Source organism: Gekko japonicus, unplaced genomic scaffold (assembly GCF_001447785.1).
Source record: "Gekko japonicus isolate JY-2015 unplaced genomic scaffold, Gekko_japonicus_V1.1 scaffold106, whole genome shotgun sequence".
Lineage (NCBI taxonomy): Eukaryota > Metazoa > Chordata > Lepidosauria > Squamata > Gekkonidae > Gekko > Gekko japonicus.
This window is the reverse complement of record NW_015170890.1, coordinates 1,809,085-1,824,682: the sequence shown is the minus strand read 5'-3', so window position 1 is coordinate 1,824,682 and position 15,598 is coordinate 1,809,085. Positions and strand designations below refer to the sequence as shown.

At 44.0% G+C, this 15,598-nt stretch overlaps 1 protein-coding gene across 1 annotated transcript in view; it reads left to right on the top strand.

The window, feature by feature from the left end:
* The window catches only part of TRIM71 (tripartite motif containing 71, E3 ubiquitin protein ligase), a 73,911-nt gene extending 61,928 nt beyond the window's left edge, over nt 1-11,983 (top strand). The window contains exons 3-4 of the mRNA XM_015418408.1: nt 9,744-9,878; nt 10,532-11,983. Coding sequence (XP_015273894.1) covers nt 9,744-9,878; nt 10,532-11,983 — 1,587 coding nt within the window. The remainder of the gene's footprint in view (nt 1-9,743; nt 9,879-10,531) is intronic.
* Nucleotides 11,984-15,598: the final 3,615 nt, after the last annotated feature.

Here is a 15,598-nt window from a genome sequence, read left to right as displayed (position 1 = left end):
CGTTTCCGTGGTCATGTGGCTGGGCATGACTAGACACCAAGGTGCACGGAACGCTGTTACCTTCCCACCGAAGTGGTACCTATTTATCTACTTGCAATTTCTTGCTTTCAAACTGCTTACTAGGTTTTTAAAAGGGGTTCTGATTTTCTTTTATGGATGGTTTTAATTTTTTTTATATCTAATGGGGCAGAATTTAAACACCTGTAATCTGAAGTGCTCTGATCTAGGGAAAAGCTTTACCATCAAATTCTTTATCAGGTATAAGTTGGCCCCGTTCACATGGAGCATTTGCCACGCTAAAGATATGGATGATAGGCGGATTTTCCAGGCGCGATCATACCGCAACATCTGGGAAGCGAAGTGCTTCCGTGGCTAACCCGTGGCTTCCTGCCGAAGATGAGAAGTAAAAAACTAGTACTTACGATGTACTGGTTTCCGGAAAACGCGGAGCAAGGGCGGGTGTCTGATCACGTTTCCGCTGGAATCCCGTGGCATCCAGCGCCCGCCCATGTCCCCTTGCAAACCGGATGTGTTTTTTTAGTCCCCACAGGATGCGCACAAGTGATCATGCACATGCGCAAACTTCGGTGAGACAAATAAAAAATCCCGTTTGCCACAGAAACGGCACCTAGCGGTTGCTGGTGTGATCACGCCTCGCCGCTTCTTTGCAGGATAGCCGTGTGATCGGCACCTCACCCCCTAACCATGGTACCTCGACGGGACGTGTGATCGGGCAGCTGCACGTTATTTTGCTCCGGGGCAAGCAGCCACGCTTCCCACCCCCCGCATTTTTCGGCCCGTGGACCGGGACCGTTGCCATGTTAATCAGAAGGAGAAGAGCATCTGGTTTGCATGTAGGAGGTCCCAGGTTCAGGCCTAGTATCTCTGTTGAATGAATTAGCTATGAAAACCTGTTGCCTGAGACTTTGGAGAGGTGCTGTCAAGCAGAGTAGACAGTATTGACCTGGAGAGACCAATTGGTCTGACTGTATAAGGCAGGTTCATGTGCACTTGAAGTATTGCTTTTCTTGAAATAGTTTAATGAAGAGGCTTCGGGGTAAATGGTCCGAAAAATGCATCTGAGCATGTTTTACAGGAAAGAAAGAAAGAAAAGCCTTGACCCTTCGAAGGGGAAAAATGTACTCTCAACCTGACATTAAAAAAGGCCAGTGCTTAGCTTGCTTGAATGGAGCAAGCTAAAAGTAAAGAGATTAAAGAAACATGTTGAATTTTCTTTTTCTTTTTTTTGCTATGGAACATCAATAAGAAAAGAGGGCCATGCATCAGCTCTTTGCTCTTTCTGCAAAGGCTAGGTTTTCATTTAGACCTCATCTTTCTCTTTCGTTGCAAAATACTGCTATCACAGTGTAAACAACAATGTTGCTGCCCCTATAAGTCATGCTTTTAGAAACCTGTCCCCATCCTCAATAGAAGCCTCAAGGGTATGAACTTGTAGTTTTTTCAGTTTCACTTTCCCTGTGATAGATTTTATTTATTTTATAATACTGAACCTAACCTTCAGTTTTGGGAAAAGGGGTACCAGTGTTGGCATTATTCCATTTTCATTACCATGTAGTAGCCAAGTTGTGATTTTTGAATCCTATATTATCCGGTCTTTGCCAAAAGCATTGTTGCTGTCTGTCTCTTCTTGAGGATGTGATGCTTGCCATGAATGTGAATTCTTCCCAGTTAATGCGAGAGCTTACTTAACCTGGAATCCTTTCTTTAGTAAGTTATTAGATGGATGTTCTGCCACGCTTTCTGTGTGTATAGGTTTCACTTGTTGGTTTGTGCGTGTGGTGGAGAGTGCTGTAAAAAGCTTGGTGATGACAAGAATCCTCTGTTGTGAGACTGGAGCAGTGGCAGATCAGTGTGGCTGTGGCTGAAGCCCTGCACAAACCAGAAACACACTGAGAATGTTGGCTGCTGGCAAAGTGTTGTGATATAAAGTAAATAGTTGAAGAGTTTGGCTCTGTGTTTTAGCTAATAATGCAGATCAAGCTCTGCCAAAAACTAGAGCAGCTGATGGTCTTGAGGGGATGTTGAAATTAATGCCTAAAAATGGAAAAGTAAAGCTGTGCCAGTTTTTAAACTACTGATAATCTTCAGATATGATTAATTGCTGTACCGGGGTGTTTAACTAAGAAATTAGCAAGGGCTCATTTGGATTTGGGAAGCTTCACTTAAACAGTCTTGCTGCTGCTGATCCCAAGCAGCGGTGCAGTGGGGCGGCTGGAAGAACAAGTGAAAGACCAAGAGACCAGCGAAGCAAACAAGGATGTCAAGCGCTGTTTGCGGCTTCAGTCAGAAAACATTAAAAGCTCAACCCAGCAGCACATGTGTGTGCGTAGAACAACCCCTGTTGGGCACAACAGAACTCTGCCTTCCGTTTCTCTCCCTCTGTCCTCCTCCTCCATGTTGCCCAGGGGCACTACGTCAGAGAACGAGAGGCCTATAAAAGGCACTTTGACTGAGTGGAGTGGGAAGAGCCTGTCAAAGTGCCCTTGTACTTTTGAAGCAGGAAGAGGGGATGGGCACTTTGTGACGTTTTGTGGGGATTCCTATGTATTTATTTCATTTATACCACACCTTTCTCAACAATGGAGTTGTAAAGCCGCTTATATTGTTCTCCTCTTCTCCATTTTATCCTCACAACAGTCCTGTGAGATAGGTTAGGCTAAGTTTGTGATGGCCCAAAGTCACCCAGAGAAGGGGGTCCGAAACTGGGTCTCCCTGATCCTAGGTTGACACTCTTAACCACTATACAGCACTGGCTTTCAATCGGCCCTGCAGCAGTGGTGGGCTGGGCTGAGTTAATAGCTACTTAATTCCACCCTGTATGTAAATGATATGGTGAGATAATTCTGTGGTGAGATAATTATTCAAAACAGACTTATGGGAAGTGACTTGTATCTTGTTACATAACATCAAGTGGGATACAGGTTTTGTTCATATCTAATCTTTAACTACATTTCAGTTGGTGACCATGCACTAACAAGGGCAAACTGCCTGGCTGACCCCTAAAACACACAAAACTTTGTTTCTAAAGATAACTGTATGAGACAAGACTTAGAAGATTAAAAAAAGGAAACTGGGATCTATGGAAACAAATTGGCTGTGGATGAATGGCGTGCTCTTCATTCCCAATTGGTATAAACTTTTAACTGTTTTTAAATGTTTAAATGTTTAAAAAACTTTTTTTTGCCTGGTACCAGTCCAAATTCTCTGAAACACAGTGATTCTCTGTGTTTTAGCTAATAATGATCCTCACCATCACAGTGATAGTGGCCCTGGCTTTGGTCCTGCCCCGGTACAATTGTCTTAACATCTCTCAGCACCCTCACATTCGCCATTTCCTCAGAGGGGCATCATTCAAGGATTCTCCACAAAGCCATAGGTTTCCAACTTGGAAGCTTAATACTGTTCTCACAGCTCTTACAAACGAACCCTTTGAGCTGATGTAGCACATTCCACTCAAATTCCCAAGGATGAAAACTTTGTTCCTGGTAGCCATTACTTCAGCCAGGAGGAGGATTTCGGAACTAGGCATTCTGACAATTCAGTCGGAGCTGTGTTTTTCACAAAGACGAGGTAGTTCTGAGAACAGATTCCACCTTTTTGCCCAAAGAGCAATACTAAGTTTCACAGATCACAAGAGATTTGTTTGCCATCGTTTTCTCCAAATTCATCCCATCTGGAGGAAAAAGTTTGGCATATACTGGATGTGAGGAGAGCACTCAAATGCTATATTCTCAGAATGGCGTCTTTCAGACGGACAGAAGATATGTTCGTTAACATTTCTCCTCTTCACATAGGGAGAGATGTCTAACTCTGCCATAAGCAACACTATGAGGTCCTGCATTACTGAAGCCTGCAGGAGTATGAACAAGTTCCTGCAGATATCACGACCCACTCTCTTCGCAGCGCTGCAACGAATGTGGCCTTTGCCAACAGGGCATCGGTGGAGGAAGTCTGTAGGGCTGCTACATGGTCTTCTTTATCCACATTCATCAGGCATTACAAGATGTGTATGACTCTGATGATGCAGCATTCGGATGGAGAGCGCTGCAGTCTGTTCTAACTCTTGATGATGACCACCCTCCCAGAAATTAGGGACACTGCTCTGGGAGGTCCCACAAGATGTCCTCTACCTCAGAGGGAGAATGACCATTGGCTACTCACAGTGAAGGGTCCTTCTCCTCTGAGGCATGGAGGATATCTTGGCCCTCCCGGGTCATCATTTCTTCTATCTACTATGCTGTTCTTTCACACTCTGTGATGATGATGATGATGATGATGATGATGATGATGATGATGATGATGATGATGATACTAATAATAATACTATGTGTGAGAGAGGGTACTCACCTTTTTCTTCCTGTTCCAATGTTTGTGATTTTGTTGTTGATGTTCAAGTTCTCTTTTTTACTGTGGTTAAGTTTGTGTATTGCTTTCGGAGTACCAGAACTGAGCCTAGGGTGACTTCCACTACAGGAAACAGGAAGTAATTGAAATTAGTCCTGCCTCCCTAAGTGATGGATGGGAATCACCCCACAAGATGTCCTCCAAGCCTCAGAGGAGAAGGACCCTTCATGATGAGTAACCAATGGTCGTTCTGTCTCAGAGTACCTCAGACATCATGTTCCTTTCGGGCCTCCTGAGCCACATGATCTCAACCATCAAGATGGTTCCATGGACGAGAGCACGCTTGAGGGATTTATAGTGGCTTCTTCTGCCCTGGCAGGTGGCAATAGTGGTAAAGTGTCATTGGAGGATTCTGGTTCCAGACAAAATGAGATCATCCTTAACTTGGTGGACCAATCCCTCCAACCTTTTGAAAGGCAAATCCTTCCTTCCCATACCAGAGAGAGTAGTGATGATGAATGCCGGGATGGAGGGCTCACATGGAGTCAGCTCATGTGCGAGGGAAGTGGTCCCTTCAGGATCAGTCCAAACCAGGCTTCCGGTTAATGTCGACACGCTAGCAGACGTCTCTCCCAGACCTCCGGGGAGACTATCTGAGTGCCTGTGGTGAGGAGGGGCTCAATTGTCCGTTGCCCCTCCATGGAGCTGGTGCAAAAGGCTCCTCACCATGGGGCTTTTGAGGGGTAGCCTCTTCTGCAGCAAGATGCTGTGGAATTGAGGCACTCCTCTGCCCTGATGGTCCTGCCGCTGTTGTGTCCGTACGGATCCAGAGCCGCCGGCCGGGACAAGCATTGGAGATCGGGCGATTTAACTGCGATCGAGCGAGGTCCCCGGACCAACAATGAACAGTGAGTCAAGTAAAAAAGAGATGCCGAAAAACTAAAAGAAAGCCCCCCTTGGGAACGGCAAGATGAGCAAGCGGGGGAGGGGTTCCTCCCACATGCATAAAGAAAACAACGATTTACCAAGGGGGGAGCAGAAGTAAAAGTTTTAAGAGACTTACCAGAGCGTAGATAAGCACTTGGGCGAATTTCAGAGACTTTAGCAACTTTTACTAAAAGTAAATAACCCTCAAACATGGCGGGGAAGAAAACAGAGAAAGACAAGCTAGCAAAAATGAAACTAATGGGAGGCTCGAGTCCCCGGATGGAGGACTCCTCAGAGCTATCCAGAATGCTAGCAGAAACCATGCACCCTCTGCTGGACCAAATGACCAACATTAACCAGCAGCTAACTGTACTGAATCAAAACCTTGCAGCTCAGCAGCTCCAACTAGTAAAAATCACAAAAATAACGGAGCAAACAGTGGAGAAAGTCAAGGAAGTGGACGCAAAGACCAAAAAAGTCAAGAAAAAATGCAAATGCTGGAAAAGACACAAACTTCAGGTGAATTTCAAATTTTGCAGCTACAAATGGAGAGAGCTAACCTAGTCCTCCGATTCCAAGGGATCCCTGAGACAAAAGGAAAGAATCTTAAAAGAACTTTTGAGTGAAGCATTAGCTCCAGTTACAGATTTAAAAGCGGAATACTTGATTAGCAAAATGGATGTGATCTATAGATCCTATTCCAACTATATCAAGAAAAATAATCTGCCTGGAGAGATTGTGGTTAGATTCTCGAAGAGACATGACAGGGACATAATACTCAAAACAACTACAGGAGGAACCCTGAAAATGGGAGGGAATAACATCAGAATTTTAAAAGATATCCCCATTGACATCAGGAAGAAGAGGAAGGAGTATAAAAACCTAATATCGTTTCTTCAAACGAACAGCATTGCCTACAGATGGCTGATTCCCGCAGGCGTCACCTTTAAAATTAAGGACAAAAAAGAAAAGATTGACTCTGTCTTTAAAGCACGTGAGTTCCTGAGATTGCAATTGGGAGAGCCAGGAGAGATCGGTGGGGAAGAAGAACACAGTAAATCCAGTGAAGATATGGACTCTGTAGCTTCAGATGAGGACTCTGTTTAAGATAAGGGGGCAGTAGCCCCCAAGCAAGACTATCAACTGAGGAAAAGAAAGAACAAAGCTAAATAAAGGCTGAAGGACTCTGAATTGTGGTTTAAAACATTTACTTTAGTGTTGCTTTTGGAATTTTCTTAAACTAGTTAAATGATGGGCTAAAAGCTAAATATTTTAGCATAAATGACCATGTTCAATGTTATCTAAGCATGTTAAGAATAACACTTATACAAGCTAATGTAAGGATCTCCTATACTTGGGGTTTTAGTTATTAGTGGTTTTCTTTCCTGTATCCTTAGTTGTAGTTGTTTTCCCTTCCCATTTTTTCTTTGTAGTTTGTAGTCTTTAGAAAATGCAATAAAAAATCCCCTTCGGGGGTTAAAAAAAAGGAGCAGTCCAAACCAGTAAATTGGCCTGAGTTGAGGGCCATTTCCTTGGCTCTACATCATTTTCTTCCTCAACAATGTGCGTCAAGACCAACAACATGACTGCAAAGGACCATGTGAACAGATAAGAGGGGAACCAGGTCGATGAGGCTTCAACACAAAACAGCAAGACTCATGAGGTGGTTGGAAGTCTCCTGTAAAGAATAAGAGCAGAATACATTCAGGGCCTGGTCAACAGGGAAGCAGATTGGCCTTCCAGATCGATCCTGGACCCGAACAAATGGTCCCTGAAAACATCAGTCTCCAACCAACTAGTAGACAGATTTGGCATGCCTGTTCTGGATCTGTTTACCTCCAAGAGCAATGCAAAAGTGCCAAGGTTTTTGTCCAGGTACTTTTGTCTACAACAGACCTGGTCAGAGGGCTTACTGTATGCATTTCCTCTGATACCAGTTCTGCCTTGATTCCTTCACAAGGAAACAGGAGCTCAAGTTGTTTGTGTTGCTCCTTTTTGGCCCAGGTGGCCATGGTTACCGGATCTGGTGAGTCTGGTCAAATGGGGACCTTGGACTTAGCAGACCTCCTGCAACAGGAACCAATTGTTCATCAGAACCCAGGGAGTGTGAAATTAATCTCCTGGCTCTTGAACACAGTTTACTAGAGCAGTTTCAACTCTCAGACAAGGCGATTCAGTCTGTTCTAGCTGCTAGCTGTGTGTCTTCTTCTAGAACCTATGGTGTTACATGGAAGGCCTTCCAGCACTAGTGCGCTGAAAGTCATGTGGAGAGTTTGAACTCAGCTATAAAGGGCGTATTGCTTTTCTTACAGAGAGTGCCGGAGAAAGGCGTACGCCCCAATACATTAAAGAGACAATTGGTGGCACTAGCCACAGTCCTATCAGAATATGAGGGTCACCCAGTCTCTTCACATTTGCTGTCTAAGATTCTTGACAGGAATGTCTCTCCCCCATCCTCCCACAGTACACAGATTTCTGACTTGGAGGCCTACCTTGGTCCTGAATGCACTGACTCGAGATCCATTTGAACCATTCCATGAGGTTTCTTTGAAGGCGATTACATTAAAGAACCCTTTTCTGGTCTCAGTGACTTCAGTGACTTCAACTAAACAGTGGCGTAGATCGGACTTGCTCTTTGTGGCCTTTGGCCACTCTAATATAGATAAGAGGGTAACCAAGTCTACGTTGAGTAGATGGCTGAAACAATGCATTCTTTTAATCTACCAGACTGCCAATATCCACCCCCCCCCCCCCCCTATTACAGCCTACTCTGTTAGGAGAGCAGCCACTTCCACAGCTCTGGAAGCCAAAGTTTCCATAGAAGAGATATGTGGAGCAGCTACCTGGTCCAATCTTTCTACCTTAATCTACCACTACAATGTAGACAAGTGAGCATCTTTAGTTGCAGCCCTTGGCCTCAGTCCCGCAGCAGATTGTGCAAGAGGGTTAAGGGTATTCAAGTTTTTTGCCCACCCTGGGGACAGTATGCTTTGTTACATCCCCACTCATCCTGGTCTCCTCATCCTTCCAAGGGAGAATGGCACATTGGTACTCAACATGAAGGTCCATTCTCCTTGGGACTGACAAGGAGACCTGCCCTCCCCCCAATTGAAAGACAGAGGTAGAGGAGGATGGAACAATTATATTCCATAGTTGGGTGTTCGACCCAGTTGTTAGTCTGGGTTGTGTTTTGTTGCTGTGTTCCTTTCTAAGTCTTCAGATAACAGCATGTGGGCCATGGGATCTATGGAAATTTCTGGACTGAAAGGGGAATGGGGGAACTCCTCCCCTCTGGAACAGCAAAGCTGGAGTTCCTGCTACCAAAAAATGGAGGGAAGGGAGTTCCCCCACTCCTCCATGTTTCCTTGTGAGTTCCAAGGAGAATGGACCATCATGGTGAGTACCAATGTGCCATTTTGTGCTCTCCTCTTTTGTTACACCTGCCTTTTCAAGGCAAAGGTTTATGGAAGCTGCAGACTTAGGTGGCAAGAGAAGAAGAGACTTACACCCACCTCCCTGCAATAGGCAGCATGCCTGTAAGGGTGAGATGCAGATGTGTTGCCTGCACAATCTGGAAGATAGGCTGGCTGCTGCAGAGCAAACCAAAAGGGAAAGAAGCACATGCTCCCTCCCGCCCTGCACAAACAATCAAAAGGAAGGACAAACCAGGTGAGATGCAATAGACCTATGATGAAGGATCTGAGATCCTTCTGCATAAGAGATTGATGAGGGTCACATTCCAGGGATTTCTCAGCTTCTCCAAATCGCTCAACAGCTGCACCATTTTCCTGATAGATATGCCGCCCTCCTGTTTGCATGTGGTCTGTCCTTAACAAAATTGGAGCATGCAGATGAAGGGTGTGTTTGCTCCTGTGTTTGAAGTGTTTTTCTCTCTGCCTGGTTCTGATACTAGAAGTCAACAGCCGTGGGAGAAAAATGCTGAGATCAACCAAACGCAGCAATGCCAGGTCAGGAGAGAGCAGAGTTTGACCTTCCTTGCCTGCGTTGCTTGGGTCAGTCTAAAACTATATTCACTCCCCCCCACTCCTCCCATGTTCCACTTGAGGATCCTGGGAGAGGAGGATATACTCACACTGTGGTGTTGTTGCACCTCCCTGTGGCTGCTCTGTAAGTGAGAATTTGAATTGCCTGTAGAATGGAAACTATTTTCTTATCTGGTTGCCATTTGGCAGGGAAATCCCCTTTGATGCAGGGCACAGTCTGTGAGAATTTCACCGCACTTGTTTGTGAAAAGAGGAAGTTACTGGCAGAAAAAGTGTTCCCTTATGGGAACTAAAATTGACTATATAATAAAGAACTTGAGCATGTAGAATAAAGATAAAATCTTTCTGTGCTGCAGTTTTGGAATAACCGTGGTTGCATGAGAAATGACCTGTGCAGTGATTTTTAATGACTTTGATGAAGCCATCCTCTCTTCCTTCCCGTTGCAGCTGAGTATTGAGCAAGCTCAAGCAGTAGCAGAGCAAGTTGAGATGAAGGCAAAGATGGTACAATCTGAAGTAAAAGCCGTGACCTCTAGACATAAGAAGGCCCTGGAAGAAAGGGAGTGTGAACTGCTGTGGAAGGTAATTTTTTTTTTTTAAATCAGGGAGTCTGTCTGATGAGTTTTAATTGCTGCACCACATACAGGCTTATTCCATTGCCTGATACTGGTTCTGGCTCCTGGCCACTGTTCTTTGCTCCAGCAGAAGCAAAAATGGGGGTTGGGAAGCAAGGTCTTGATGTCACTTCCAGTTTACCCAGAAATGATGTCATGTCACTCTAGGAATTTCCCAAATCTTTCATTTTTACCACAGAGACTGGGGAGTTCTTAGGTGTCATGGCTGCAACATCTCTTTGCGCCACTCTTCTATCGCTGAACAAAAAACCCTGCCTGGCAAGGCAATCAAATAGATTTTTCACTGAGCCATGAGCAGTTGGATAAAATAAGAAGAATTTAGATGCAATACGTTTTGACATCATTGAGATGAGGGGGGAAAATAGTTCCTTTGTTGTGTTTTAGTTTAAGTAATTCACATATACAGAAAAGCCCCCAGCAAGCAATCTGTCCCTTCCCTATTTTGGAACAAAGGAGATGGCTTCTGTTAATTGACTTGCATTGGTCAACGCTTTACAAGTCCATCCTCATCTAACCTAGAAGCAAAATAACGCTTCTGGTGTAGCTATGATCTTCAGTCTATAGTTTATAAACATGTGTGTGTTTTAATCTTCGTTTTAGGTGGAAAAAATCCGCCAAGTGAAAGCCAAGTCTCTCTACCTGCAGGTTGAAAAGTTACGTCAGAACCTGAACAAGTTAGACAACACCATCAGTGCAGCTCAGCAGGTTCTAGAGGAAGGCCGGAGCATGGATATCCTCTTGGCTCGAGACCGTATGCTTGCTCAGGTACAGGAGCTGAAGAACATCAGGGGCTTCTTGCAGCCTCAGGAGGATGACAGGGTCATGTTCACTCCTCCGGACCAGGCGCTGTATATGGCCATCAAATCCATGGGGTTTGTCAGCAGTGGGGCCTTCGCTCCTCTGACCAAAGCCACGGGTGAAGGTCTCAAACGTGCACTGCAAGGCAAAGTGGCCTCTTTCACAGTGATCGGATATGACCACGATGGGGAACCTCGCCTTTCTGGGGGAGACATGCTCTCTGTTGTGGTGATGGGGCCTGATGGAAATCTTTTTGGAGCAGACATTTGCGACCAGCAGAATGGAACCTATCTTGTCAACTACAGGCCTCAGCTGGAAGGGGAACACCTGATATCTGTCACGATGTGCAACCAGCATATAGAAAATAGCCCATTCAAAGTCATGGTCAAATCTGGGCGCAGTTACGTTGGCATTGGACTGCCAGGGCTTTGCTTTGGTAGTGAGGGGGACAGTGACGGCAAGCTGTGTCGTCCCTGGGGTGTTAGTGTAGATAAGGAAGGTTATATCATTGTCGCTGATCGCAGCAACAACCGCATCCAGGTCTTTAAGCCCTGTGGTGCTTTCCACCACAAGTTTGGCACCTTGGGCTCAAGGCCCGGCCAGTTTGATCGGCCAGCGGGTGTCGCCTGTGACTCCTCCCGGAGGATTGTTGTGGCAGACAAAGACAATCATCGCATCCAGATCTTCACTTTTGATGGCCAGTTCATTCTGAAGTTTGGGGAGAAAGGAACCAAGAACGGTCAGTTTAATTACCCATGGGATGTAGCAGTAAACTCGGAAGGCAAAATCCTGGTGTCTGACACAAGGAATCATCGGATTCAGTTGTTTGGGCCTGACGGAGTGTTTCTGAATAAATATGGTTTTGAAGGGGCGCTCTGGAAGCACTTTGATTCCCCGAGGGGCGTGACATTCAATCACGAAGGCCATCTGGTAGTGACAGATTTCAACAATCATCGTCTCCTGGTCATACATCCCGACTGTCAGTCAGCACGCTTCCTTGGCTCCGAAGGTACAAGTAATGGCCAGTTTCTGCGCCCACAAGGTGTGGCAGTAGATCAGGAAGGCCGTATCATTGTGGCAGATTCCAGGAACCATCGCGTGCAGATATTTGAGCCGAATGGTAGTTTTTTATGCAAATTTGGCACTCAGGGAAGTGGCTTTGGTCAGATGGACCGTCCTTCAGGTATTGCAGTCACCCCAGATGGCATGGTTGTTGTGGTTGACTTTGGAAACAATCGAATTCTCATCTTCTGATCTCTGTTCATCTGTACTAGGAAGAAACTGTCTCAGGGAAAAATCCTTTTAAGAGAACACAGAATTACAACGTTAGTTCAAACCTACCTCATCTTTAATTTTTTATAGATGAATGTACTTCCCCTTTTTTATCTGCAGGGAGTGAGCCTGTGATGTTATAAACTTTCTTATCTACCTCATTATCTTTGTGTTCTATACCTCCACAGTATACACAGTACAGTATAAAACTACCCTCTTTTTCCCTGGATGGGCATCACGCACAAACATGTTTTCTGTGCACATTTAGGTGATTTGTGTAGTAAATTCTGTAGATTCTGCCAGAAGAGCAATGTGCTCGTCGTTAAAAAGAAGAAAAAAAAAGTAGCTTTAGATTCTTTTAACTTCGTGTTCTGATGATACTGTGGGGGGGTTTGAGGGAGGGTGAAGGGTTGTGTTTTTAGATGCTGCTGCAGCAGAGAACTCTTTCCTTGTTCTCCTTTTTTTATACCTCAGTGCGTTTGACTTACTGTTCAGCATAGTGTCTCATTTCTAGAAGATGTCGATTTCTCTTGTTTGCAGAAGTGGGATGGGTTTCACCAGGAAAAGCTTAGGGTCGTCTTTTTTTTTTTTAAGTGTTTTCTTATTTTTGCATGTATGTTTTTTTGAAAAAATGCAGTAACTCTACAACACAAACAAAACTGTTAAGAAAATGCACAAATGTTTTAATATGCTAAACTTCTTGTTTCGGTGGTTTGGGGCCCCTAATCTAAAGGGTCACGTGGTCAGTGTTGCTTGTGCATGAAGGGCCTTGAGACTCCTGTTTTTTTGGAAGCAGCCCTTTTCCTCTATGCTAGACAGACTGCTCCCAAAATTTGAGAAATTGAGAAGTGACCTGATGCAGCGTGGGGAGCGGCTGCTGATATAATGGGCATAAAGAGAGAAGCCCAGAAGAACTCTGATGCACAAATGCAAGCCCAAGCTCGCATCAAAAGGAGCTCTTTGGACTGCAGCATTGCTGTTTTTGATTGTCAAACTGAATTCTTGTTTTAAGAGCTTCTTTTTTCCCCATAGCCCATTTTTTTTAAGTTCCCCCCCTTTGCCATGTTTGTATGTCTAGTGAACAAGGCTAACTGTTGTATTTGCAGTGCATGTTGAGTGGCAATGAGCCAAACAGTTGGCCTTAATGTTCCATTTCTTCTGAAGAAGCAAATTGTTTTTGAGGCTTGCGTTAGAGAATTAACTTTTTTTTTAATGTAGCTTTATCAAGAGAAGTGTGTAATCTTTCAGAGACAAGTAACAGGAAGCACAAATTTGGAAATTCAGGGTGTGTTTCACAAGTCCCAGATGAAGGAAAACTGATTGTATTGACTCATCTAATTGAGTTGGCTTCCTGCTTCTGTCAATCTTTCTCCTCTCCCCTCCCTCTTTGAATGGAACATCTTTGTAGGACTTTTGTCTTTCCAGAGCACCCTTATGGCTTTCTCTGGTGGACCGGAGATTACAGGTGGAAAGAAAGCCACCAAAACTCTACCTCATTGGCTCTAGCACCAAAGAATGTCATGTAAAATGGAGGTGCAAGCTTCTTGAAACCAAAACGAGTGTCTTTTTTTTTTATCAGCCACGGTATTTAGCACTGAAGAAATCAAGTGTTCTTACACTTCTTCAAGAAGCTCCATATTTCAGGTTTTATACCAGATTATAGGAATGTGATTCCTTTCATGTTGAGTCTTTGATCTCTCTCATAAGCATCCTACCATCTGGCTTTCTTCTGTGATTGTCTGGGAGTAAGTCCCATTGCTCTCTGTAGTAAGTGTGTGGTAGATTGTGACTTGTGGTGCTGGGATCCAACACTAGCTTACTTTGGGAAGAGATTCATATGTGCTGCACCACCTTCTCTCCTCCCAATCCTAATTGGGAATCCCACAGTGCAGCAATCAGCTTTCATCCCTGGTGTTGTTTCTGCTTGCATTAAACCTGTGTTTTGAAGCTTTAATATGAAGTCTGAAATGCCCAGTAACTAATTTGGTCAGAGCTAGTATAATCAGGATTTGTTCCAATTGCACTTTCCCCATTTTCCTAGAGACTTAATTTATAGTTATTAAGAAACTTGAGTTCTGTCATGTAATAGGCCTGTAGCCAATAGAGAGCAGAGAACGTGCAACCCTTCTTCCAATACATTTGGAGGACATGAGGAGGAGTAGACAGGTGAGATTCTTTAAGCATGTCTTCTGTTTTAAATCAGCTTGGTCAAGACTATTTTTGTCTAGCCAACTCCTCTTCACGTACAAGTATTTCAGGGTTCTGATAGGGTCAATATGGCAGAACTTATTTTTCAAGTAAAAAACCCTCAGACCTAGATCGTTTACATTAGACAACATTTTGGTGTAGCCTCAAAGAACCAATGCACATCTGAAAGTAGAGTCTTCCAACTCATTTCTTTTTCCTTATGCATGGTTACTCTTGGCGGTAGGCTGGATAAGGATGAGCACATTTCAGCACCATGAGGTTGATCATGTGGAAAGTGGCTTCTCTGGTTAAAGGAAAAATAGTGGGTCATATGGTAAGATTCTCTTGAGATGATGCTGTAGTCACACCTAGACATTCTCCATTACAAATAATATAATCCTTTATGAGCCTGGCCCGTTCTGCTCCAAAGGGTGTGTTTTGTCCTGTGCCGGATACCACTATGCTTGTTGGAAATTAACAACATTTTTATTGTTGGGTTTGGGAAAGAGGTAGGGTCATATAGACTCCATGTAGTTCCTGTGTATCACTGGAGACAAGAGTTTTCCCCACCTGCATCCTCAACACTAAGTATGAGATCATCCTGTAACACTGGAAGGCACCCTAGGTTCTTCAAGTTGGAGCATTTTGCTTGTGACTTGGTAAGGAGAAATAAGGTTCAACTTTCAGTTCTAGCTACCAAAGATAATTGGTTAAAAAGCTTTAATTTTAGAGTTGACAGGCCCCCTTGTGGGTATTGTAAGGCAGATGTTTGGCTGCCTCTTCTATTGATGTCACCTTTATTTTCTGATGGGCTTGTCTTAAAACAAATTATTTCTAGTATATTGTTGTTGAATAAAAATTCCTTTTGTGCCATCCCAACCCTTCATGGAGTGGAAAGCCACTGGCAGTGGAATTCTGTTGAGTTTCATGACTTTCTTCCTGTATTTGCTATACAAGCTTGGAGAAGCCAGAAATCTCTGTACTAGTTTGGAAGGAATGTGATGTGTGTTTGTTTTTTTTCTTCCATAGCCATGCTATTAACCTCTATCTGCTGGTTTTTTGGCACAAAGCAAAAAAACAAAAATGAAAAAAAAAACCATGATACATATTTTCAGCTTTCATATAAAGCTTATTTTAAATGTGGTTGTTTGGCTATCCAGAATGACTCCTGTACAGTTACAGCCCTAAGTAGTGCAAAGCACACTTGATCCCACTTGAAGTCTTAATGTGACTTTTGATTTGGGATTGTTTATAAAACCATGAATCTAAGCTGTGTATTAATACAGAGAAGATGTAATGCCAACACATTGTGTTCCTTAGTGGCTTGGTTTTCACTTGGTCTAGGACTGACAGGATTCAAGTCCATCTGTTTGCATGTTTGAGAGGCTTTAGTGGGTCATTGAACACAAA